Source organism: Limulus polyphemus, unplaced genomic scaffold, assembly GCF_000517525.1.
Source record: "Limulus polyphemus unplaced genomic scaffold, Limulus_polyphemus-2.1.2 Scaffold1369, whole genome shotgun sequence".
NCBI lineage: Eukaryota > Metazoa > Arthropoda > Merostomata > Xiphosura > Limulidae > Limulus > Limulus polyphemus.
Genome location: NW_013666979.1, coordinates 90,907 through 117,443, shown reverse-complemented (window position 1 = coordinate 117,443; position 26,537 = coordinate 90,907). Strand labels below are relative to the sequence as shown.

Genomic DNA, 26,537 nt, shown 5'->3' with positions numbered 1-26,537 from the left:
GGAGAGAAAATATTATTGAGCACGTGAGACGTTCGTTGTGAATTATAGCGTTTGTTATAGCGCGACTGTTGAAATTAAGTGTATCGCAAAGTTGTATTCAGAAAGAATAAACCAGTTTCATTTAAGAAAGGACTTGTATCGGTAAAGTTTCTTCGGAAATAATTTTTACGGAAAATTAACTAACGAACGGAGACGTAACAATATGCTACTTTGGAATTTTTATCAGTTCATTAAATTCTCTTTTTTTATATTTGATGATGATATTGTAACACTGTTTTTTCTTTTCGAGTTGTTCTTTTTGTTGGCAGGTTTTAAGTTACCTAGTGAATATAATTCAGAATCTAGTCTGTGTAACAATTAGAGGTTAGCTTATTTATTTCTTAATGTTTTTACAAGCTTGAATACTGTAGTAACTTGTAGATCATGTTAACTGTTACAAATTAATGTAAAAATGAAATTACTTAAACAACTTAACAACTGGCCAATAAAATAACTAAAAACAAAACACGGACTGATTTTTAATTAGCGTTAGCTGAAACAAAATGATTTTCTAACTGATTTACTCTACTGACTAGAAACAATTCTATGCTTCACTGCTTCTTGTGAGCATAATCTACTCCTCGAATTTACTAGATAACTTTATAATAATTTGCTTAGAACTTTCTAGACCCACATTATTAAAATTTTCGATCTTAACGTTATGAGTTCTCTATTACAACATTAAAATTATAGCTTATAACCATAAAAATTAACTAAATGGGATTTTCTAATAACAAAACAGTCCGTTGGAATAAACTAAAGTTACTTCAGGAGTAATTTTAAGATTACCAGTATAGTTAAATGTAGTATTTATGATTCAGTTATTTTGTATTATTTATGCTACTTTGTAATTTTCATCAGATTATTTAAATTCATATATTTTTCGTATTTGATGATAAAAATTAACCTAATTGTTTTTACTAGTAATAAAACAGAGAAAATGTTCAGATATCTCGAAAAAGATGTTTTAATAAACAATAGTAGCTTCAAGACTTATTTTAGGATTATTAAGTGATTTTTCACGATTGTTTTATACACAGCTCTAGGATTTGAAAAATCTTTATTGGAAACATTAGTCGTCGTCATTGGTTGCACTTTACAGCACGGATACAGTGTGAAAGAAAAACATTTTTTTCACGTTAATTCGCCAAACATGTTAACTATTACCTGCCTAATAAATACAGTTAGATAACAATATATCCATTATTTCTCTCGGTTTGTGTTAAAAATGATCTAGTGAAAATTTATTGATATAAAATAAATTAATTTTTATAGTATTTTATTTCTATTGAAGTATATGTTCTCGTCATTTATTAGGCCTATGGATTTTATATCAGATCTTTTAAATTCAAGGTAGTTAGTCCTTGGCTATCTAGTAGTACTATACCAAAATATTATAATTAAGTACTGTCTTACCGTGTTAATGTTTACTTTTAGGCCTCTGAGAAAAAGATTATTAGAAAGTGATGCTGAAACTGAAATAAAGTACAACTTTCGTTTAAAATTTTTAACATCTAATTCTAAGTGATACGGTGGATCAGAGGTTATGTTACGGACTTGCACATTACTGTTTACACTTGTAAATTACAGTGCTAAAAATACGGGGCTCGATTCCCTGCAGTGTGCAAGATGTGTGGCTTTGCACTAAAATAAACGGAATATTTGAACAGACAAAAGATTTTAGGTTTATTCAAACTTTTAATTTTATTTTTAAAGGCAAGAACTATCTATATAAATATAATAGTACTATTTGTTGTATGTCCATGTAAGTACATCGCAGGGTGTAGATGGATAATTACCAAGTTATAGAAGTTCATTAGGTCCATGCAGGGGTGCATATAAATTTTCAGTTTTGCAGATTTTATGGGCATTTTAACGTTTTTTTACCACTACTTCTTTCCCTGTAAATGGATCTTCATCAAATTTGGTATGAAGGTTTGTTGGGTCCATGTGGAGATACATGCAAACTTGCAGTTTTTATGGGCGTTTTTTGTAATTGTATATAAGGGAAGCAACTTTTCATGTCCTAAGATAACCTTTCATTAATCATGAATTTACGTAATTTCTGTCCAAGGAATGGGTACACCAGCTAGTTGTTAAATAAAGTACTGGAAATGGGAATAAAATGGAACTTGAAAGAATATTGTTTTGTGTTATGGTATTTGTTATATTTTGAAAGATAATTTTAGTACAGTACAAAGTAGCAAAGACAGTTTAAAATATTAATAGTATGTTAGCATAGACTAAAGTAACAAGTTAAAAATATTGCAAAAAGTCAAGCCAATGGATAACCTAACATGCTTGTTTTTTGAATTTCATATAAAGCTACTCCAAGTTTATCAACTCTAGTTGTCCAAAATTTAGAAGTAATAGATTAGAGAGAGACAGCTAGTCCAAATTACTTAGTGCAAACTCTTGGACTACTCTAATCAAATAGTCGGACTCAACATCACATTATAATGCCCCATGGCTGAAAGGTAATGTTTGATGATGGGATTCGAACTCATGCCTTGCAGATTGCAAGTTGAGCACCTTAACCACCAGGCAATATCGGACCCAAATTAACATGTTAATTACTAAGATTTGTTATTTTTACTTTGAAAAAAAAGCATAAACAAATAGAATTATATCATGAAGATTTATGATTTATAAAACAAGGAAAATAAGTAATATTTTAGAGCAATATGGAAAATTTACATATAGACAACAAGGGATCATTTGGTTCTCTAAAGCCAGATTTGAACCCTGGAGTAAAGTAACTATTTATATCATTCTTATATTTACAGGAAATTACTGATTCCTCTTTCAAACTTGTAAAGTGCCAACTCCCATGAATGCTGGCAGCAACTCATTATATAAGTCAATCATCTTGTCAGAAAATTAAAAATCATCTTAATTAGAACCTAGCCAGTTTTTTTCAAATCTTAAACTTGTATCCTATTGTATATAAAGAATATAGTACAGAAATCTGAGGATAATCTTATGAACTTTGATAAGATAATCTCTTACCCATCTTTTCTTAAAGGAAAATATGAAGTAATTACTTATCCCTGTAAGATAACTCACTCCAGTAAGCACCCTAGTAGCTTTCCTCTAGACCCTTTCTGAGTTTATATCATTTCTTAGATAAGGATGTCAAAACTGTAACAGAATTCCAAGTGAGGCCTAACTAGTAATTTGTATAGAGTAAATTAACTCATTTTGACTTGTAATCAGTATGTCTACAAATACATCCCAAAATTCCATTTACTTTTACTACTAGCAACAGAGCACTGCTTGAGTGACTAAATTAATGTACCACTATGCCAAGAACCTTTTTTTTCACTCATGCTATATATATATATTGAGTGGTTCCTGTCATATTAAATCCATGATCTAAATTAAGCTGACCAAAATGCATTACTCTGCACTAATTATAATTAAAGGTCATTTGGCAGATATTTGTTCAACTTACCAGTTCATCCAAGTCTTTCTGTAATATCTAAACATCCTCAATACAACTAAGAATAACCAAAAGTTTATGTCTTTATGAACATACTAACTATGCCTCTATTAATATCATTAATGTAAATAGAAAGAAAAAAGCAAAGGCCTAAGCACCGACCTCTAAGATATTCCACTAATAACAAAAGTAGTTTGACTGGACTCCATTAATTACAATGTTTTGCTTTTTCTCAACCATCCACCATACAGTCCAATCAACTAGTGTTTCTCTAATCTTTATCAGTATGATTTTCTTAGCGAATCTTTTATGTGACACCATATAAAAGCTTTTTGAAAATTTAAGCCCGTGCTCTTTCCATCGCCAGGTAACAACATCCTTGAGAAAAGATAATGGCTTTGTAAGGCAAGATTTTCTTTTAGTGAATCTATGTGAGCTTTCTTTTATGGTAAATTTCTTTAAATTACTAAAACTGTAAACAGCTGATGAGACAAAACATGTTAGTTGTAAGAATTCTTGAGACACTATGGTAGCATATGTTTTAAAATATGTAGGTTTTATTATTAGCTTTTTGTATGAGGAAAAAGGGATATATAAAAAGTGTAAGTAGTTGAAAGTTTTTATTGAGGTCTGGTGTTAGTAGAATGTTAGATTACAGTACAGTTAATTTTGCTCTATGGTCACTAACAGAAAATTTTGTTTATGTTGATGTCTGAATTTTTCCAGGGCTTTATATATTTGAACAAGTTTATAACACATTTGAGGTCCAATGAGGGGTTCCTTGACAAGTTGTGACTTTCTTATTTATTTCATCAAACACCCAAGTGCCTGTCAAAACCTCTCTTGAACTCTCCAATACCTAACCACTCTGTTCATAAAATAAAATTGCCTAATTTGTGGATGACTTGTACCCTCCAAATATTTTTTTCTTTGTTTTATGGTCCTACCAATCTTGCTATTTAATATTAAAAAATATGATGCATCAATTGTTTCTATTCCCTTTACATTTTGAAAAATTCAAGTTGAGATGGTTTATATTATTAGTATTATTAGATTGATGAAATACTGCATAACCAGTGATGATCTAAATATTTCTTAAGGTGGTATTAACTTATTGATTGTCTTTTTTAAAGTGACAGGCAAAGTCGATTAAGTCAAGAAAGAATTAACTTGGTAGAGAAATTAATGGGAGACTTGTGCTTTCAATTTGCAAGTTATGCTAGGACAATGGGAAAACTCAGACATAAGGGAGATGTTTTAGCAAGAAGCATTTTAAAATTTGCTGAAAGTGAAAACTTCAACTTGACATTGAGAAACAGTTTGATATCTTTTGCAGGAGAATTGTCTTGCATGCAAGATTATAGAGAGGTTGAAGTAAGTATTTCTATTTCATAAACTATTTTACTTTAAATTAGATAAAGTATCAAAACAACAAAAAGTAGTTTACTGACACATAATTTGTTGTCTCTTTAAATTTCAGTGTATTTCATTGACACTTTGTTTATTGTGTGGAAAATGTGTTGTATATAGTTTTAATTTTGTGTCATTATTTTTTTCTGATTTATTCATGTATCAAGTAGATACATGCTTGTTCATCAACTAAAATGTACCATGGAAGTTACATAAGTTTTGGTAACACCTTTCTTGTAGCAGGAAAAAAATATGATAATATCAGAATGCATTATATAAAAAAAATTGTAACAGTGAAAGATCAAGGTTTTATAGATATTACAGAATTAACATGCAAAACACTTGTGGAGCTGCTTTCAAGGTAACTATGTTAAGAAGTAATGAAGGAATAAACAGTGCACAAACTCATTGGAACAGACAGTTCATTGTTAGGAACCAAACAATGTGTCTAAAAGTGCATTTTCAAGCTAATGATTTTAGTAATAGATTGTGCATCCAAGGGGCTGTTAACCTGAAATGAAAGTTACTTCAAAGCTTTAAGAAGTTGTTGAGTAGAGATTTCACGAGTTGTTCTAACATAACTTATAGATAACTATGCATAATCACCTTTGTAAAATATAAAAAAATTAAACCTGCTCTTTACTATTTAGAAAATCATTGATTCTTTTCTTAAACTTCTTTTATAGATGATGGATAATTCCTGTCAGATCACACACTTCTGTGGTGTTCTCCCCTATGCAAAGTTTTCCCTCCCATTTTCTTTGTAGTGAAGCAGGAGAACCTTTGCTTTCCCAGTACCAAGTCACTGGAGAGGCCAATATGGAGAGCCCCCCTTTTGGGTTGGTGTAATTCCACTGGTATGAGACTGAATAGCTGCACCCTTTGATCTGAATTAGGGAAGGGGTGTCTATCTGGAGGTGTAGTACATGCCACCCACTACACTAAGAACCAGATCAATCCTAATGGTTGTAATTAGCGGAATAAGTCTTGCATTCTCTTTGGGATACAGGTTTGTGATGATTCATCCCTGCAGTTGGTTATTCTTTTAAGTTTATCACATATTTCCCACATACTGTACGGCTTGACTTATTTATACATTCTGTCTACCTTTGTGACACTTCAGCGCCATTCAGGCGGCACTTTTGACACCAACTTTCTACATTACCACTTGTATTAGGCAAAGAGTATTCCTTGTTTGAGAATGATATGGTCTTTCATTGAATGATTCTCCTACTAGGTCTCTCCTCTACCTCTAATGAATGACACATTTCATGAGTTTTCCCTTTCTGTCACTATATTTTCAGGAAAGAGTTCATCTTTTTAGTTTCTTTATCTACACTGGTTCCTATTCCGCCTTATCAATGTGGGATTCTAGCTACCTGTTCTTCATAAATGCTACTTATCTCTCCACAAAACCATCCATTCTTCAACTTTTGGTATATACACTGTTTTCAAGGGGAGAGTACTGTGCATGGTTTGTGCATCTCCCTCCTGTTATTGTAGGGCTATAGCTTAATGCTGGTTGTACCACAGACTGGTGCAGTACATATTATTATGTGTAGGTGTGAGAGTTTTGTTCAAAGGCATGGTGCATGTTCAAAAAAATGTTTTGGCAGTGGTGCATGGTTTAAGTTATCTGTTCTGAAACATATATTCAGATAATGAAAATGTTAACTTTAAAATTAGTACTTGGTGATTGGTTTTGTATTTGAAAAGTTACTAGAGTACACTTATGAGTTGAAAAACAGTCATCATCTTAAATTATTTCAAGAGGAGAGTAGGCTGAACAATCAAAAGCTTACATTTCACGTCAGGAAGAACCTATTTAATCCAGTAAAACAAAAACTTATCATATGGTAACCAGTAATGCTTACATTAAAAAGAAATAGTGTAAAAGTTATTACTAGACCACGCTAGTTAGTTAGCTTGCGGAAGCCAGAACCAAAATCCCATGCCTACAGTCTATTAGTCAACCTGAAGACAACACACACTCCACAATTAGTCAAGGTCCATTTCTGCCATAATTTATCTCAAGATGTAAAGATTGAAACAAGTAAAGTATCAATGTAATTAGGGAAACCAAGTGATGAAGTTAGTTTCTTGTAAATGTTTTATAGCTTTACTAACATGTGGAGATGCTAATGTAAGATATGTGACAGTACACTAAGTCTTAAAATGTCATTGATGTTACTTACTTTTTCAAGCTACTTAGTAACTGTTTTTTTAAATTATTATTGGCTTTGAAGAATTAAGTAAAATGTAGGTATTGTTTTGTGAATTCCGTCTTCTTGTTCCTCATGTAAACTTAATAGTATTTGCAACCTGTGTGTACAAACTAAGGACTACATCTTTCTGGTATATTAAATAAATACTCTTTGTAAGTGGTTTGGTACACAACAATAAAACAGCCTCTTCCATTACCTTTTTGTTAAGTAATAGTTCATTTACCCAATAAAGGTCAGAATACAGGTCCTTAATGTGATTGCATTAACTTCTTGCAATGTTAGGGAAAAATTATTATTTAATAGTTTATTTGGTGCACTTTTCCTTCTTTTTCTTAATCCAGCCCTCAATTTGAATAATTTGTTGCTTTAACCAGCATGGGTGATAGATGGTTGTGCATTGAAGTAGTATTGAATTTTAACACTAATAGTATGTTTGAGATGAAGGCTGATTCCACAGGTCCCTGGAATGTGTGTGTGTGTGCCTATTTGTTTAATCCCTTCCATGATTTGCCTAGATAACTTGGGTGTTTTTCATGTTTCAAAAAATATTTGTCCAACTTAATTTGAGCAAACCATTTTTCTCCATATTTTTAACTATTTGCCCAAACTTACTTGCATGTTATCATGTGTTACAATCAATGCTGCATAGATGGCATTGAAAATGCTAATTTCTGTTGGATTTATTATGTATAATAAACACTGGATAAAAGCATTCCTATTATTCACTGTAGTTTCATTGAAATAATATATATCAAGTATAAATCCAGATATGTATCATTTATTTATCGAGTATATTTTGTGCAGAAATATAATAACGGGTCATAAAAGAACTTTCTGATATGATACTTTACCTCTGCTTTCCTTGATTTGTGCTGCCTTCTATATGCACAGTTTTCACTCACCACTAGCCGTGAGGCTCCCATCTGGCATCACCTATCTGCATGTGGTATAGCTGCATTGTAGCATATAAATTAACATGTGACAACCCTCAACTAATAGGAGTGTGACACACTCTCCTAGGACAGCTGCCTCCTATACTGTATAGCCCAATCATCACTTCTTGATTTGGCAATAACAAATGCAGTTGTACAAATTTTTTGCTCAGTAAATCACATTTTTGTGTTAACATATGATTCTTCCCCTCCTTTCGTCATTCTGGTCTGACATCTGATTATTTAGTTTTTCTTCCATCTCCAGATATACGAGTCCATGCTGATAAATTCTTTTCCCAACTGCGTACTGGTGCCAGCATGCCTAAGCCTCCATGTTTGGTGGATATTCATGCTTTGGCTTACCATAGATCTGAGTTTTTTTTTCTTGATTTTCAGATCTTGGAATCACTGCTTCAGGCATGGTTTTTGTCATACCTTCAATGACTCTCCTTGTTACCTTTTGTCTATTCCTCTTCTTTCTGAAACTATCCACTGTTCCTCTGAGAGGTTTTTTGCAGATATGTATTCCCCTGCAGCAAAAGGATACCACAGTTGAATAAATCTGGCCAACCATGCCCCCACTGAGCCAGAGCCCAAGGAGTAGTCACCAATGACACTGACGTCTAAAAAAGTAACAAAGGGTGATCTGATGACTAGTATCTGAAACATGATACCAGGAGAGGAGAGGATGCTGGAGGTTGAGAAACAAATAGAAACACGAGAGGATTGTGAAAGACAACAAACAAGAGAAGAAATATTGGAATGTTGGTACCCTGCTTCCACACAAGTCTCTAAAATACCAGAGACATCTCTAAAAACTGACTTGTGCAGAAAAGGAGCTAGGTGAAGGTCATGCAGATAAGGAGCAGGCAAATGCTCATGTGACAAAAGGGCATCCCTACCAAGGAGATCCTAACAACAAAGCAACCACGTATGGAGGGACAAAGCTGAAGAAGATAATCATGCCCCTGTGGAGCAAAGAAATTGTTGGGTTCTTCAGGTGTTAGCACAATGTCTAATTCTTCATTTTTCCACTCCTTTTCCATTATCTCCAATTTCTGTTTCTTTCTATCCTCCACGGGATCCACTTTCTTGCTAGCAGTCTTGGATCTCTTGCAGAAGGATGCTATTGAACAGGTGTTCCTCTCTTATCTAGGATGTTATTCCCATCCATTCATTGTCACCAAGAAAACAGAGGATTCACATCCAGTTATCAATATCTCAAACCTCAACTGCTTCATTGACCTCTATTGTTTCACCATGGTGTCGTTTCTCAACCTCAGATGGTAATTCACTCCAGATCTTTTGTATGACCAAGGTCAACATCTTGGATGCTTACCTTCATATCCCTATTTCTCCTGCATCCAGCTGTTACCTTTGTTTTGTTGATGGGGTTTGAATGTTTCAATTCCATGATTTACCATTCAGTCTGCTTTTGGCTCCATACACCTTTTGTCATGTAGTCAGAGCCTTTGTTTGTCATATTCACGGCTTAGGACTGTGTTCTTACCACTACATGGACAACTGGCTCCTTCCCAGCAACCCTCTCGTGACCATATCTATCTCCTTCTTCAGGAGGAAGCTCGTTTGGGGTGGCTTGACAAACTGGAGAAGTCACATCTCACCCCCACTCAGTATCTTATTTATCTTAGGTTGTTTTTCAACTCCTACCTCAGCAGAGCCTAACCTCTTCCTCTGTGTTTGAAGGATATGGAAAGATTGATATTCTAAAGCCAGGACTTCTCTCTCTGAGTGTGAGGTTCTTTCTCTTTTGGAGATCTGCATAGGTTTCCATGGAATCCCGTGTCCATTGGGGTCAGGCACACCTGCTTTGTCTTTAATGGGTGTTGCAGGATCATTGGAACCTTACTCAGGATACCTTGGACTAATCCATTTTTCTTCCTACCATCCCACAAGTTGACTTTGCCTGGTGGCTCGACAGAGACAACATCTTGGTTGGCATTCCTCTTCCTTCTGCTCGTCTCAAGCTTCAGCTCTAACAGGTTGGGGGAATATTTAGGTTCTAAAGAGATTGCTGGTCATTGGTCTGTGGTTGAATGATCTCAACACATCAATCTTTTGGAGTTTCTGTGTGTTTATTGTGTGTTGGATCATTTTTTTTCTTGTGGTACGGGGCACTTTGTCATGATCCATTCTGACAGTTTGACAATTGTCTCTTATATCAACCATCAAGGGGGCATCCAGTTTCATTCACTTTGCTTTCAAACACTGGATCTCTTTTCTGGGCCCAATCTCAACATGTTTGGCTTATTGCCTGTCACATCCCAGGTGCTCTGAATCTTGCTCTGACAAGATTCTACCAATAGAGCGATCTCTTGTTTCTCAGGTGTTCATTTGTTATGCTCCCAGCTGGGTACCCCCTTCTGAATGTCTTTGCCACTCACCTCAATACCAAACTACCTTTGTTCTGTATCCTTCAGCTCTTGCTGTGGATGCATTCATTCAGGATTGTTCCAATCTTTATCTGTATGCCTACCCTTCTATCCTCCTTCTCCCCCACATCCTCTCTCTTATTCAAAGCACTCCATGTCACGTTTTTTTCATCTCTCCATTTGACCAGCACAGACACTCTTGAACCATCTTCAGTCATCTCCTCCCATGCTGCTTCCTCTTTCCCAATCCCTTCTCCAGCAATTTCATTCATTCCTTGCTCATCCAGTCATATCCACACTCAGTTTTCATGCGTAGGTTTTGCCCGGTCCCTTGCAAGATGCTCTGGACTCTGTGTGGTAGCCTTCTATATTTCTTCTTTTGTTTATTCTTCTTATTTTCTTGTTTAACTATTTGAATGGCACATTTTCCATTGCTGTTCTTTGCATCACAGCTTCTCCCCTTCCTAACTAAATGTTCCCCACCTTCCTGACTTTTTTACTTGGCTCTTTGATAGTGTATTTTTCCATTTCTACCTTTGTGGGTTATAGAGCAGCTTTATCTAATACTTTATTTCCCATTTCCACCATATATTTTTCTCTCCCGTCCTTTCTTTCCTGTCCTGATCCTTTCCCTTCTTCAACCTCCCGATCCAGATGTCCTACCAAATTGGAATCTCCATGTTGTCCTTCATGTCATTACCTTTTTTTTTCTTTGAGCTTTTAGCCTCTTGTTCTTTGTACCAAATCTCTCCCTCAAGATATATTTTTTTAATCCTTTTTGCATGTGAATGTCATAGGTCAGGTGTGTTTGCTATTGATGTTTCCCACATTCTTTATTGACCATCTCCACACAGGACAAAGGCCATGTCTTCACATTTGTTGACTCGCATTCAAAATTTTATTGAACTACTATTTTATGAATTTATGTCAATAAGTTTGGTATCAAATTGTAGACTGTAATTCAAGTTTCAGTATTATACATTATTCAATTTCTTAATTTAAAAATAAATATTAAAAAACACACCTAAACATCGATTTTTGTGTGTCACATGGTATGTTGATTACAGCACTGGTTCAAATTAAATGTTTGTGATGACCAAATACAAAGTGTGTAGTTTTCCCTTATGAATTAGGAACTCAAATTACCAATATTGACGAGCTAGAATATAAAATGAGAACATCGTATCTTTACTGTTTGCTGAGATATTGCTCATGTACTGAATCAAACACAGTGCCTCCTCCCTCTTTCCATTTTTGGAAACACATCCTAATATACAATTACTTCTGTCTATGACATGTGAATAACTAATCAAAAGCTTAGAATGTCTCCTTAGTGGCTTTCTCAGCCATTTTCAAGTATTATGACATCAACTCGTTCTTTCGATACAAGACTTCAAGTTGGTAAGTTGGGTCTTTAGTCTACTCAAAAATTTCATGTTTTAGACCCAAATACAGCTTAATTACTAAGCTTGGTAAATTATAGTTGAATTTTATGGATTGATACAGTAATTTATGTTTTTTTGATTATTTCAGATGTATATATATATATATAAACCTAAAAAAATTATTTCATTTCACATCCTCCACATGCAAAATTTTATAAGGCTTAGCAACCTATGGCAAGCAGCAAATCAGCACAAAGATATAATTGTTTGCTATACTTATTTATTTATTGTTCTATGTTTTAAAGAAAATAAGTTTAATAAAAAAATCTAATATTTTGTGTACAAAAGCCTTATAATATTTACTGATAATCTGCCAAATTTCGTGAACATATGGTTACTAATATAAAAGTTATATCATGAAAAATATAACAAGCACAAAATGGTTACGAGGTCAGTCCCAGGAACTGAGCCCATTCTGAAAGAGTTAATGTTCATATGTTCTTCTTTATCCCGATCATGCTTTTTTTCCCCAAAATATCTGCAGCCAATGAGGGAAACAGCACATTCACACCTATTTCCCTTCTATCTATAGCTTATCTCTATATTTCCGTTCTGATCCCGATCATCTTCTTTGTCCCTTGCAAGCTTTCCATTGTTATATCACCTGCACAGCTCCTATTCATAGTTCCATTTTCTGACTTTTTATCCCCTTGAATTTCTCCTCTAAGCATGATCTCTCTCCTGTAATCCTTACCAGTTAACTACATTGATTTAGGAAGATGTGATGAGAATCTTCAGTCAAAGAAATTTAAGCCAGATGAAAAAGGGTGTGGAGAATGGCAAACAATATCCAGACAAAAAAGAGATAGCCAAATGAGGCAGATAATGCGTGACAAACATTTAGGTGTAGTCCACATGCCAGCCTGCATGATCTCCTCTAATGGACAACAGAAGTAAGCAGCCTGGGAGAGGGTGAGATGATGGTTCTGGTTAAAAGAAACTTAGATAAAAATCTAGAACTTATCCATTCAGAGCCTATTTTACCTTTACAGTGGCCTTTTTCTACATCCCTGAATCCCGCTCTGTGGTAAGTGGTGTCTGTCTGGGTATACTTAACTTTAAATTCACACCATGTGACCTTTACAGGTATTTAACATTCACTGATGAGATGGGGTATTCCATAAGACTGCTAAAGGGTTCCTCTCACAATATTTCCTCATAAAAAAGGTCTGTTCCAGACAGTACAGATTCATGGATTATCATGAGTAAAGCAGTGTTGGGATCACTGCCCATCCTTCTGGTATTAGTTGAATTATCTAGGACTGGCATGATTTTCAGAATAGGATTTCATGTTCACTCATTGCACTGTCTTAAGGTGTTGTGTTTCTCCATACACCCCACTGCATTGTTTTTCCACCTCCTTGCCACTTCCCAGTTTCTAGTTGCTGGGGTGGTGGACCATGGAGGCTTTCTCCTAACTGTGAACACTTCCATTTAGTCTAGAGTAGGGCAATGGTGTTCTTTTGGTGTAGATAGTGAGTACTCTTCTTTTACCGCAGACTTGATGCTGCCTAGTTTTGGACTGGATGAATCCACCACATGCAATTCACCCCTCCAGCTGGCTTTTCCACATCCTAACACCACCTGGATATCGGTTCGTGGGTGGTCTGGTTTTGGATTGCTATAGAACCAGCTAACGTAACTCCTCACACATGCTGTTGACAGGGCCCCTCCTTCTACCACAGACCAGACAAAAAATTCCTGATGCCACTTGGTTTAAACCATGTTTGCATTCCCCCTTCCAACCGTTGTCCAGATGTCAGTTTCCAAGGTAACGTAGTATTAGTTGTGTACTGGGTCTGAGCACGTGCCCTTCCTAGGATGTTGGAACTGAAGTTGCATGTCCCTCCTGCTTCCTGGTCTTGAGGGGAAATTGGTAGGGACCCTCTTTGTACCTCAGACAGGAAGACAAATACTTGATGCTGCCTAGTTTTGGACTGGAGTTGACCCACCAAATATGGTTTGACATGTCTAAGCCTCTCAACACCATCTGGCACATCCAGTTACTGTTGGATGTCCTTTCTGCCTGAATTAGTGACAAATATCTTCACAGAAAGCGAAGAGTATACCTGGTACAAAGGAGGTGTGGCTTCCCACGAGGGTGATCTAATAATTAGGGTATCGCATTTCATGGGTTCTCTTCAGGTGCCTTCCGAAGGGTACACATCTAGGTAAGGTATCACATGGAAGTAAGGTATCATATTGGAAGTTAACATTTTCCAACACTGAAAATGTATTTCCAATAGATAATTAGCTCCACTCACATTTCCCACTCATCCTCCCCAATTATGGTGCATCTTTTTTGCCTAATCTCAAAGTGATGATTGGGCTCTACAGTGTAGAGGGTGTGGGGGTCAGCTGTGCTTCGAGGGTGTGTCATACTTTTATTGGTTGAAGGTTGTTGCATGCTCATTTGCATGCTACAATGTAGCTGTATCATGTGTAGACATGTGATCTTAGATGGAAACCTCAAGGCTAGAGGTAAGCAAAAATTGCACATACAGAGGGAAGCACAAATCGTGGAAACTATTATGTGAGAAAGGAAAGCATGTATCAGAAATATGTTTTTAGTGTAAGAAAATGTTAACTTTAGTAACTGGTTTTTATTGTATTGTAGGTGAAACGTCTTGAAGCCAAAGTCATTGAACATCTATCAGCATATGGAACAATTTGTAAACATGCTAGAGTAAGTGCACAGGAAAAAATAAAACATTAGAACAAATAGAACTATTATAGTTTTTATTCACTTGTAAATATTTGTAATTTAATTTAATTAATGAGTACAGATAGTTTATAAAATTATATATATAGATTTTTTGTTGTCTTACCTCATATTTCTAAGTTTATTTATAAACCATTCTTTTCAAACACTTTTCTGAGTTTATTAACATTTTCGTTAGAGGTTTCAGAAAATACACTTGTCTATATCACACTTTCAGGCCTTGATTTTAATTATATGTCTATTGTTTTTCAAGTACAATGAGTGAATTCGTAACTTTTTTCAAAATTTTCAAGAAAAACTCAATTTAAAGAAAAGTGTAAAGTTAAAGGAAGAAGCCCCTATAGCTGTTCTTTAACTGAATTTGTTTGTAGGTGGAAAGATTAATATTATTTTTTGTTTAAAGCTTTTATTAATGAAGAAATTGGTTTTAAGATCAGACCTGAAAACACATGTATACCTATTACACATTAAATATATCATTTTGAATAAATTCAAATGTCTAAGAGTAGGCATGAATCAATTTCCTTTTCATGACTAAGTATGATAAGGTATGTAAAACGATGTGAAACATATCTAAATATAACTAACAAAATACTTATATATATTTCAGTATGCTTAATGAAGTATTTATTAAAATCTGATAGCATTAAAATGTCAGTTAGTGAGTTCTAAAATGATAGTTAATTGATATTTTTAATTGCTTTAACTTTGTTTTGTGCTTAAATTTTCTGTTGTGTTCAGTGTGATTGTGTACCTTTTTTATGGGCTAAACCTTAATTTTCAAAATAATTTTAGGTTTGATTCAATAGTTAAATTTTTCATTAGTTGTAAACAAATCTGAATTATCACTTTGATTCAATGCATGTATGGAGAATGAAAGTATATAAATTCAATCAGGGTTTCTTACTAGTTCTATCATTTAAAGCTATCAATATATCCAATTTTTATGCAGGGTTAAGCCAAAATTTGGTGTTGTTAATGTAATTATATGTATACACATAAGATACAGATTTTAGCATTCAACATATTACAGGTGGCAGTAATCACCATTTAAAAAAAAATTCCACTTGTATGAATATTTTGTAAACTTGAAAATAAAAAAAAAATTATAGTTATTCTTACAAGAAATAATTATTTAAGTATGTATGATTCAAGTATTTCTGCTAAAGAACTATCTAAGCTGTAAACATACATTTGTAATTTACCATAAGGCAAGAAAGTTACTTTACACTGTAATTTTATCTTATGATCTTATAAAAATTTGGGGGGGAATGAATCTTTTTCATAATTCTGCAATAGATTTATCCATTACACTTCATTTTCAGGATAATATAAGAGCTAATGTATCTATAAAAAGTAAAGAAGTTAATCGAAAACATCAGCTAGAGAAAATTCAGAAACACACACCAACCATCTCGCATGGAACTGTATCTTTTTTTGATGAAGATTAGGTCTGACAATAAATATAATTTTTATTGTGCATTAAAGCCAAATAGTTTTATGTTTAGTATTTGCAGCAGATTTTACTGAATATTTATCAAAATGACATGCTATTGGAGTTGTCAAACTCATGAATGCCAAAAAGTGATAAAATCATTATTGCTCAAATATAGTAGCATTGATGAGAAATTGGTTAAATTGTTTTTTTTTTTTTACAATGTGTTACAAAGAAATAACAGACTGTTTGATAGAGCATATTGAACTGTTAAAAACGTTTGTGAAAATTAAAATATTGTCCATTTTTTACCAAATAAAGAAATAGCTCTATATAATTTATACAAAATTGAAAACCACATATTACGCTCTATTCTTGTGCATATATATACAATTTATAACTTGTTTTATCATATAATAAATCTAATTGTATCATTCACTCACCCTTCTTGATCATGTCAAATTTGTTCCCTAACAACACTTCAGTCTTTGGTAGGTATACTGTTTATTGCTCTGGAGTTGTAGTTGTGAATTAATTTCAGTGCCATAGTATGTTCACATGTGTATTGCTATGTTTTCTTCTATTAAAACCCTTGCTGGATATTGTGGTAAGTATGATCAGTTTCACTCCTCAAGACATCAGATAAAGTTGATCAACATGAAGTCAAAATCACTATTTAGCTGAAGTAATTTTTTGTTATATTTATGTATCTAAAATAATTTATTTTTAAGTGTCTCTACTATACTTAAATATCTTTTAAGTGTTTACGTTTTCCAAAACATATTTAACCTCCACTCACACGATGCTACGGTTTCTTTATTTTTGACCATCTAAGAACTGATCTGATTTTTTATCACTTGCTCCAGCCTTTTATTCCTCACTTAATTGCCCTTGGCGATATAGGTCTCTCCTATCCCAGCTCTGATATCTAGGGTCACTCTCAGTTGAAGCTGTCCATGATCTTATCTGTAGTAAGCTGGAGACGTACATTCAGTCCAATGGTGTTTCTCCGGGGCACTCTCTGAGACTGCCTTTGTGGGCAATCCTAGACATTCTGTAAAGAATTTAGATTTGCTTTTTCCGGTAGCTTCCCATGAGGCCACTGAGTGCATGATGTTTTGGGTCTTTCCTCAGTTGCTTTTGAGTTTGCACCATCCTTGATGGTGAAAAGGTCTGAGGGTGAGTACTTAGTTCTCCCTCCATCCCCTTATATTGTGGTTCATGCAGGGAGGTTTATTGCTCAGTTACGTGAAGTGACAACTATGCCTTGTCCACAACATTTGTCAGAACAACATGCTTTCACCTACCATCGCCAGGTAGAAGCATATTTACACTCTCAGAGAATAGACTCACTCCTGGAAATGTGGGATTCCAGAGTCTGTGGTCAACCTTAATGGATCACAATTGCTAGTGGCAAACAAAAAATTTGCACCAATAAAGGGCAGTACTAATTGAGAAAACGTTTTGTGAGAGGAGATAAGTATCTATCGGAAATATATTTTCAGTTTAGGAAAATGTTAATTTTCATTATAGTGGCAATGATTATTAAACTAAAAAAGTCCAAAATAGTAGTTCAAGCATTAAGCTTGCATTATAGAGGCTCTGTAAATGTGGGCCATAGGCCCACAGGTTTGCTAGTATAGTATAGAAGGTAATAGGTATCCTTTTATCCTTTTAATTAATTTGTAAAAGTTCTGTTTCAGAAAATATGTTGACTTTGAGTATATTTGCTTCATATATTCCAATACAGTAAAGACATACTGGAAAACTAAGTATATAGTGTCCTGTTTCTCTGTAGTTAGATAAATAGTTTTCATTTTTGTGGCAAATATATCAAGAAATATTTCACTCTTGTTTTAAAACTAAAGTAAATCAATAATTTTTTGAGAGGAAACAAAATATAAAATAATAAATTTTGCTGATTATTAGAAAAAAAAAGAGTTTAGATAAGTTTCAGTGTGAAATAACCAAAACATCATATTTTTTAAAACTAACCTGAAAAACAAGTTTTTAAAATAATTAACTGATCATAAGCAATGAAACTTCTGCAATGAAATCTTAACATGCTTAGTTCTTCTTGATGTGAGAAGTTACTCCCACTCTAAAGTATAGTATTATGGACTATTACTTTTTATTAATGTTAATTTTTAAAGGTAGAAAATGAATATTGGAGAGGAACTTTTGATTGTAACTGGTTACACAAAGTTCTAGAAGAACAAGTAAATGACTTTGAATACAGGAAAATTTCTGATATTAAGGTAATACCATCTATTTAGTACATTTGTATCAGTATTTATAGTTACTTTTGTAGACCTTTTTTTTTATCTTAAATAGACAACCAATTAGAATTATAATGACATCACATTTTTCCACATGCTTTTAATAATTTTTCTTGTGCACACATATATATTTATATATCCTCTTTCCCTTGCATACTTACTTAATAGGATTGTGTGTGGCATGCATATGATAAGTAAGATAGCAACAATTCAGGTAAGATTAAAATTATATTAGGCCATTAAATAGTTTATTAAATAGTAGAGAAAATATTTTAAGCTTAAAAAATTTGTGATGTTTTATAAAAACAGTTTTTAATAATTTTTTTACATTGGGTTTATATGTATTTTGATTCAGGTAAATAGAAATGTTTATCAGTATTTGTGCTTATTTTCTTGTATTAATTGATATATTGTTTTATCTGTACTGTTTTAGATAAAAAGATTTAGTTTCATTTAGAAAATTACAATTTAATGAAAGTTTGAAAATATTTTCTTTTACATTAAAATCACAGTTTTGCGCTCTATAGAATAAAGACATTCAACTTGTTATAACTTTCATGGAGGAGGATTTAGGCTTATAAAGATTTCCTAAAACTTTTGAGTTGTTTTGAAATATTTAAACAGATATTTTTGTTACTGATTTTACAGATAATGTTCACTGAATTTGTAAATATTGAACTAATTTTCCATGCCAAGGCTTTGGAAATTCTCACAAGAGCTTACGGTTATCTTCAAGAAATAGATGAAAAACAAGATCTTGAGGTGAGAAACAAAAAGTGCCTTTCTGAGATATTTACTGTTAAGAGGTTTCAATGGTAAAAACATTTTAATTGTTAATTGTTAAATGACTCCTGATCAGACAGATGATATCAATGAAAAATTGTATAATGAGATCATGGTTGTTACTAATAAAAATAGTGATGTAATAACTATCGTAGACTTTAATTTTAGAAAAATTGATTGGGATTGTATGGAGTCAAATAATGAGGGAGAGGATGGTTTCTCGAGGTGATACAAGATGGTTTTCTATACCAAATAGTAAAAATGACAACTAGAGGAGATGACATTTTAGATTTAAAGTAGTTAACCACTAATGAGGACATGATTGCAAGACTTTACATGGGGGAATGTTTGGTGAAGAGTGTTTATTGCAAAATTAGGTTGACGTTTTGCTATATGTTAAGATATTAGTTCCTAATTTTCACAAAACCAGTTTTGATGGTGGGAGAAGGTTCATCATTTGTGAACTGGGATAATGAGTTGAAAGAGGATGTGGTACAAATTTGGGAAAATTTTTAAATAAATTGCTTTTAATTCAAAGTATATTCATGAAAAGAATAACAGAAGATCAAACCTAATTCACTTACAAAGGATATAAAAATATGAGTAAAAAAGGACCATAAATTTAAGAAGTTATTAAACTCTTGCTTATTTTTTAACTGAGGTCGTACAGAATGACTTGAATTAATTGGTAAGTTGGACAATTAATTTGATGGATGACCTTTAATTATTGTAAGTGCTAAATTATATATCCAGGTTATCATAATTTGGATCACACATTTTGTATAGAATGGTGTCCATTCAATAGTATTACAGAAGAAAAACATATTTGCATATTGGTGGAATAAGTTATTTGAGGTAGTGCTCTCTTGCTAGTTGTAAAGCTAATAGACTTTTAGGATGAATTTATAGACATAGATTACAAATCAGAAGAGAGGTAATTGTTTCTCTGTACAAATCACTAGTTTATAATTTGGTCTCACTTGGAATATTGTGTACAGTTTTGATCTCCTTATTTAAGAAAGAATATGAACTTATTGGAAAGGGTTTAGTGGAGGGTTACTAGAATGATTCCAGGGATGGAAAGTTTATCTTATAGAGATAGGTTAAGATCTATTAACTTGTTTTCTCTTGAGAAAAGAAGCATAAGAGATGGTGTTATTAAAATTTATTTACAAGATTATGCAAAGGATTGAAAGGATTTCTCTGTGCTATATCCTAAAGACAGTAGGATGAGAACACAAGTTTAAGATTTGGATAAGATAGGCTAGGCTCTGGTTCAGCTTCTTCCCTTGTAACAGATCATGCTGTGTAACATGCCAACACATGGACAACTGAACCTTAGTTGTTCGTCATAAGTTATTTGCACATTAATAAGTGTTCCACCTGCATATTAGAACCCATCATATACTGTGTTATTTACATTCTTTATAACCAACTATACTTTGGTGAGACTAGTTCCAAAATTGACAGTAGATTTTATGAACACAGAAGACATGTAATCAATAGAAATCTTGATATTCCAGTCCCAAAACACTGTTGTGACAACAGACATGATTTGTCAGACCTTAAAATAGTCATTCTGAGATCTGCACTGTTGATTACTGCCTATGTAAATTGCATAGAATAGTGTCTGATTTACAATTTAGGAACCCTTTCTCCATCTGGATTAAAAGAAAATTTTTAATTTATGTAATAATTCTTCATTGTTATCTTAATGTACCTAGTTCTTTAATTTTTATTGTAATTTATTCGTTATTTATATTTGAAAATGATATTTAATATTTTTATGTATTTTTAAATAAGACTTTATCTTTGTACTTCTAACGTATTCTTTATTTCATTAACTACAACAACACTTAGGCTATCAAGCATGCCATAACCATGTATATATATTATAGTTATTTTTTATATATCATTCTAATGCACTTTTGTTAGCAACTACTTAAATATCACCTGATGAAGGGCTTAGGCTCAAAATACTGTTGAGTAAATCACCTTCTATATTACTAATTTTTCTATTATTACCAATTTTTTCTAACTCAACATTTTTTTATGTGGCTTCTTCTCATCAGTTTTTGTTTTAAACAATAGACTTTATTTAAGACAGCTATTTTATTTTTATAAATGGGGATTGGCCTGTAGATTGAGTTGATGTCGGCAGTCGTGAAGATTGGTACTTTACAGGAGTTAAAGAAGGGAATGGATGGTTTCTTGAAAAATAATTTCTTGTTCATACATTATTAATATTTGCACACTTTTGTTTCTTGATCTGGTTAAGGGCATAAAATGTAATTTCATATTAGTTTGTTGAAATCATAGAAGATTTCAGATACTGAACTGGAAAACGCTAGTCTGAAAAAAACCTTCCAAATTCCATCATTTTTACTGTATGTATTACCAACAACTAATACTTATAGCAAAATACAGACAATAAATTGTAACGAGATTTTAGTATTGTTTTATGTATTTGACTTATCTTTGTGTGGATTACACTATGGTAGGGTAGCTTTTACATTGAAATATATTAATTTTTTTTTTCAAGGATTCCTTGTACTTGAATATTGATTGGAGTTACTTTCATCAGTTTGAACATAAAATATATCTGTGGTTTTATATTAGTTTTGTTTTTTTCACAGCTTATTTTATTGTGTATGTGTGTGTATAAATGCAGGATGTTCATTTAGTTTCAAAACATCAGAAAGCCACATGTGAAATTTATGTTGTTTGGTTGGTTGTTTAGAGTTTATTAGAGCAAAAGAACGTGGCTATCTGCACCAAACAACCAATAAAATGGCAAAAATAAGTAAAACACTATAAAAAGTAAAAGGAAAACAAGCTAAAAGTTAAACAGTAGCCATAAAACAGGTGAAAAATCAACATTGAAATACACATACAACTTGACACAGAGGTAAGAAATACTCTAATATCATGTTCACTAGGTGATAACACTTTTGTGTTGTCTGTAATGATGGTTACACACACATACACAAAAATCCAAGTCTATTTTGTGGTTTGAGTAAGAGTTTCAAGGCTTTCTCACGAAAGTGTTCCAGGAGGTAAACATGTGTAGTAGTCTTACACTTTTATGTATGTTATTAATGTTACAAATATATTGGATGACATATTATAAGTTAAAACTTTCCCTTTCATTCTAAGTAATTTCTACCAATCCTCTATGTAACTATTTCCTTGTAAGCCTAATTTCTTTATCCAAATACCCTATAAAATGTAAATGCAGTACTTCAGTCTGTAGAGATTTGCTTTATTCTCTACTTATGTAGGTTTAAGAAATATAGCTTATGATATTCATTTTACTTTTGAATTCAGTTATTTCCTCTTCCTATATATGTATAGAGTTTGAATTTGATAAAGTGTTGTTTTAATTGTGTTAATTGAATATCTTCTACTACCAAAGTTTAATATTTGTACAGGAATTCAGAAACAGAACATCTCATTTTAAAGCTGTCTGTGCTGCAGTGATCCCATCTAAATTGGGATTACCAATTGACCAGTCCCAAAATTTTCCAGAAAGAACTCAAGTAAACAAAAAACACAAATTACAAAGAGGCCACATCACACTCAAGCCAGAAAATGATGAACTTCACACAGAAGACTCAGATACAAATGGAAATTTGCATCCAGTGGAAAAACATCATGAAAGTTTATTCCATAAAAGACATTAGCTTTCTCTAGTGTGAAGTAGAGTACATCTGTACTTAGACATGTAGATTTCTAATTGCTACACGACACTGATTTTCCTACTTAGTGTTGTTTTAGGTATGTCTTTGTTTGTTTCAGTTTCCCAGTGAAATTATTCTAAGTATTCCGGGTGTTATATCATCTGTGTGCAAATTTGTACCTGTGGGTTATTTGTCTTTGTTTTGTAGGATTGTGTTCTTTGGTTCTTGACTGAAATGCTACTACCCAACAAATTTACTAGACAGTCAATTCTTAGTGAAGTAAAATCTTGCCTTTGAACCTTGAGATGGAAGTCTGTTGTGCTGTGGTCTCTTTCTTAAACTCTTCACTGCATGCCCTATATGAGTTTAAACTGTTTTTCTCTAATGTGTCTACTTCTGGACTTTTTTTGTTCATATAGTGAGATAACATCAGAGGTAAATCAGCAAATGTAAAATAAAGATTTATCCTTTAAAGTAAAGCCAAGTAACTCACCTCTGATATATTCCATTTCCTTTGTAAAACTAACTTGGAGAACACATGGTGTATAGCAGTACTCTGCTATATATGTAAGTACGTGTAATTATGGGAAGAATATCTTATGTCAACATATCATAATTCAAAAACAAAAGCTTAATGACGTAGAAAGATCTATTCCAGCAATCAGTTGAACTATTTAATATTCTTTCCATGTAGAGGTAAATATGCATTTGAGTTTCATTTTGCTTTAAAAATTTTATCTTTTAGTTATCAGAACTGTTACATGTATTTTTTCATGTTTTGAATAAGTAACATAAGTTGAAAAATTGAGCCCATCTTTAAAACTCAGTTAAGTGCTAATCTGTGAGAAATTCGGGTGTCATCTATGTTCGTTCTGAAATTTGTTATAATAACTAACATGAAACTCATCTATGTCCTCAGTCCAATGATATTATTTTAAAAGTTTTACTAAAGACATTCTGGAGTGTCCATTACATAAGTATATATTATTTAATTTGCAAAATCTAAATACATTTTTCTGTATAAACCCAGTAACTTATAGACTGTTAGGCAGGTGATGGAGCACTTTTAATGTTCATGCAAAAGAGCATAATTTTAAAAGTTGTGAATATATACTTTGATAAATCAAAAAACACCCATTTCAGCTAATAGCTGGTAACTTCTTGCCCTCTTGTGGTCAGTTAAGAGTACCTATGAATATTTTGAGAGTACTGGGTAGTTTAAGAACTTAACAAAATTTTAATAATTTATCATCTTTGTGTTTTTAATCATTTAAAATAACTAGTAATTCAATTCCTTTTTTAAAAAATTACTAATGTAGTGCCAATGTAATTACATTTCAGTATTTATATGAAGGTTCATGCATGTTTTAATCAATCCTTTCACAGGTGTACATAATCAAATCTTATGTAATTCCTGTAATAATTAAATTAGTATAAAAGTTATTCTTTATGAAATGTTAAATTATTATCATTTTTATTTTGCAGAAAATGTAAATATTCAATAAAATACTTTCATCCAAGTTGAAAAACGATTACTACAGCAAACTCTTTAGTGCTGTACCAAAATATTGTTTGTTTGTTTCTTTTTACTAATCATACAATACTGATGAGAAAGCTAGATAATAGAAGCTTTTATGTTGTTCAAGACAACCTTTGTCGGTGTAAAAAAATCCTAGATGTCTTTATCTATTTGATTTTAAAAAATAACAAAGAATAGTGGTTGAGAAGAAAAAAAACAAGATTAGGGTATCATTACTGAAAATCCATTCTTAGTGTTATAAAAAATTTTTGTAAGAAAATGAGGTTGACAACCATACACTTTGAATTCACCACAGTTGAGAATGTATGACACATGAACTACAGAAAGGCTGTGTTACTCTGAACGTTTTATACATAAACATAGTTTCAAATTTACATTAGTGGAGCACATGAATAATTATGACAAATAGTTATTTTATGTAATGCTATATGTTAATGTAACAGTTCAAAAAGGAATTCAAAATAAGAAAATTAGTAAAAGTAATTTTAGTTCATTTCACCAATTTGTGCACTGTCAGTGTTGTTATAAAAGAAGGTTATTACTGCTGAATTCTTTTTTTAGTTGCATTGCAACATTGTTTGTTAAAACAGGCTTTTTTGCAATACATACTACTTGAAACTTGTTCAAACATAAATAATATCTCAGAGTAATGAGTTTTATTGCAGAAATTAATGGACAACATTAAATTACATATTTTGTAAATTACAGAGGTTTTGACCTCCAGGTAGGCCCAACGTTTTACAGGTCAAGGTTTTGTTTCCAATATTTTTGCAGTATCATACCCAGAAGAAGTTTTTAAAGAATTTTATGTAGCAATTTGATTATTGAAATCTGTTGTTATTAACATGGTTCGTTGAGTAATAAGGACATTTCCTCTAATTACCCGAGTGAAGTATATTTATTATTTAAGCCTGATGGATAGCACTCACTCAAGAAATGTTTTAAATACAAGCTGCAGCAGATGTATATTGAAACCAAATATCTTGTGATCAATGTTAACCCAAATATACATTTCTTTTACAATCGTAACTACAATAGATATTTTCTCATGTATAATATTGTTACATTCATAACTATAAAAGATATTTTCTCAAGTATATTTTTACAATTATAACTAGAATATATACTTTCTCATGTATAATATTTTTACATTCATAACTATAAAAGATATTTTCTCAAGTATATTTTTACAATTATAACTAGAATATATACTTTCTCATGTATACTATTTTTACATTCATAACTATAAAAGATATTTTCTCAAGTATATTTTTACAATTATAACTACAATAGATATTTTCTCATGTATAATATTTTTGCATTCGTAACTATAATGTACCTTTAATATTTATCCATTTTTATATATATAAATATTTGTATCAGATTTATTACCAAAAACTCGATTTCGTAAATCATTCTAAATGACCTGCTGAAGTCCAAAAGTAATCGCTGCAGTGCGCAAAAATTACCTTTCTTGAGAGATTATACAGAAATAATTGATATATTTCCCTTTGTTTCTTTTTCTTGAAAAAACTAACTACAGGGTTTGTTGTTGCTTGTTTTAGAGCAAAGCTGCTTTGGGCTATCTGCTGTGTCCGCCGTGAGGACTCGAAATTTGTAAAATAATAAAAAAAAAAGTAACAATAAACTACACTACAATACAACGTCTACTTACTCAACTTAAAAGATTCAGTAAGGTGAACAAGATCGCACAGATTCCGCTTGGAGCAGGTTTTAGCCTTTTCATGAAGACCCAGTTTGCTCGATTTCTGTTCCAACATCATAATTGGTGATAATTTGGGGATGTTGTTGATTGTGCCTTTTATGATATTTTTGAATCGGAAAGTTTAAGATAGTATTTATATTGGTCAAAGTATTGTGAAAATGTGCTTCCTAATTAATTAATTAAGGTAATAGCGACAATCCTTACCACGTCCATCTAAACTTTAGTTACGCTGTTGAATTATATAAAAAAAATAATAATTCCGAGAATCTGCACTACCTGCGGGGTACCCCAATGTTGGAACAGTTTTGCGAGCAGACTGGACTGTTGAACAAGCAGTACATGTTCTGGGGCAGGGAGGTGGAACGGTTTCGCCATATCAAATTGTCCTGGTCTGTTCGGTCTCACGAAATTACACATTCAGTGAAACAATGCACGTGACGATGCAGCGCCAGTAGAACATTTTATTATTCAATGGAAGGAAAATAA

At 32.6% G+C, this 26,537-nt stretch overlaps 1 protein-coding gene across 6 annotated transcripts; it reads left to right on the top strand.

Annotated features, from left to right (window-relative positions):
* The first annotated feature begins 1,100 nt into the window (after positions 1-1,100).
* On the top strand, positions 1,101-23,217 carry LOC106463288 (protein FAM92A-A-like). Of its 6 annotated transcripts, none has more exons than XM_022390734.1 (8): positions 1,101-1,392; positions 4,615-4,855; positions 14,504-14,572; positions 15,934-16,035; positions 16,529-16,534; positions 18,197-18,301; positions 19,019-19,084; positions 22,537-23,217. In XM_022390734.1, the coding sequence occupies exons 1-8, from the start codon at positions 1,337-1,339 to the stop codon at positions 22,786-22,788; spliced, it is 897 nt and encodes a 298-aa protein (XP_022246442.1). In that variant the 5' UTR covers positions 1,101-1,336; the 3' UTR covers positions 22,789-23,217. The 6 variants fall into 6 exon arrangements, with proteins under 6 accessions (XP_022246442.1, XP_022246441.1, XP_022246443.1 ...); XM_022390733.1 differs by having other exon boundaries at positions 1,102-1,392; positions 18,971-19,084; XM_022390735.1 differs by having other exon boundaries at positions 1,103-1,392; positions 4,696-4,855; positions 18,971-19,084.
* Positions 23,218-26,537: the final 3,320 nt, after the last annotated feature.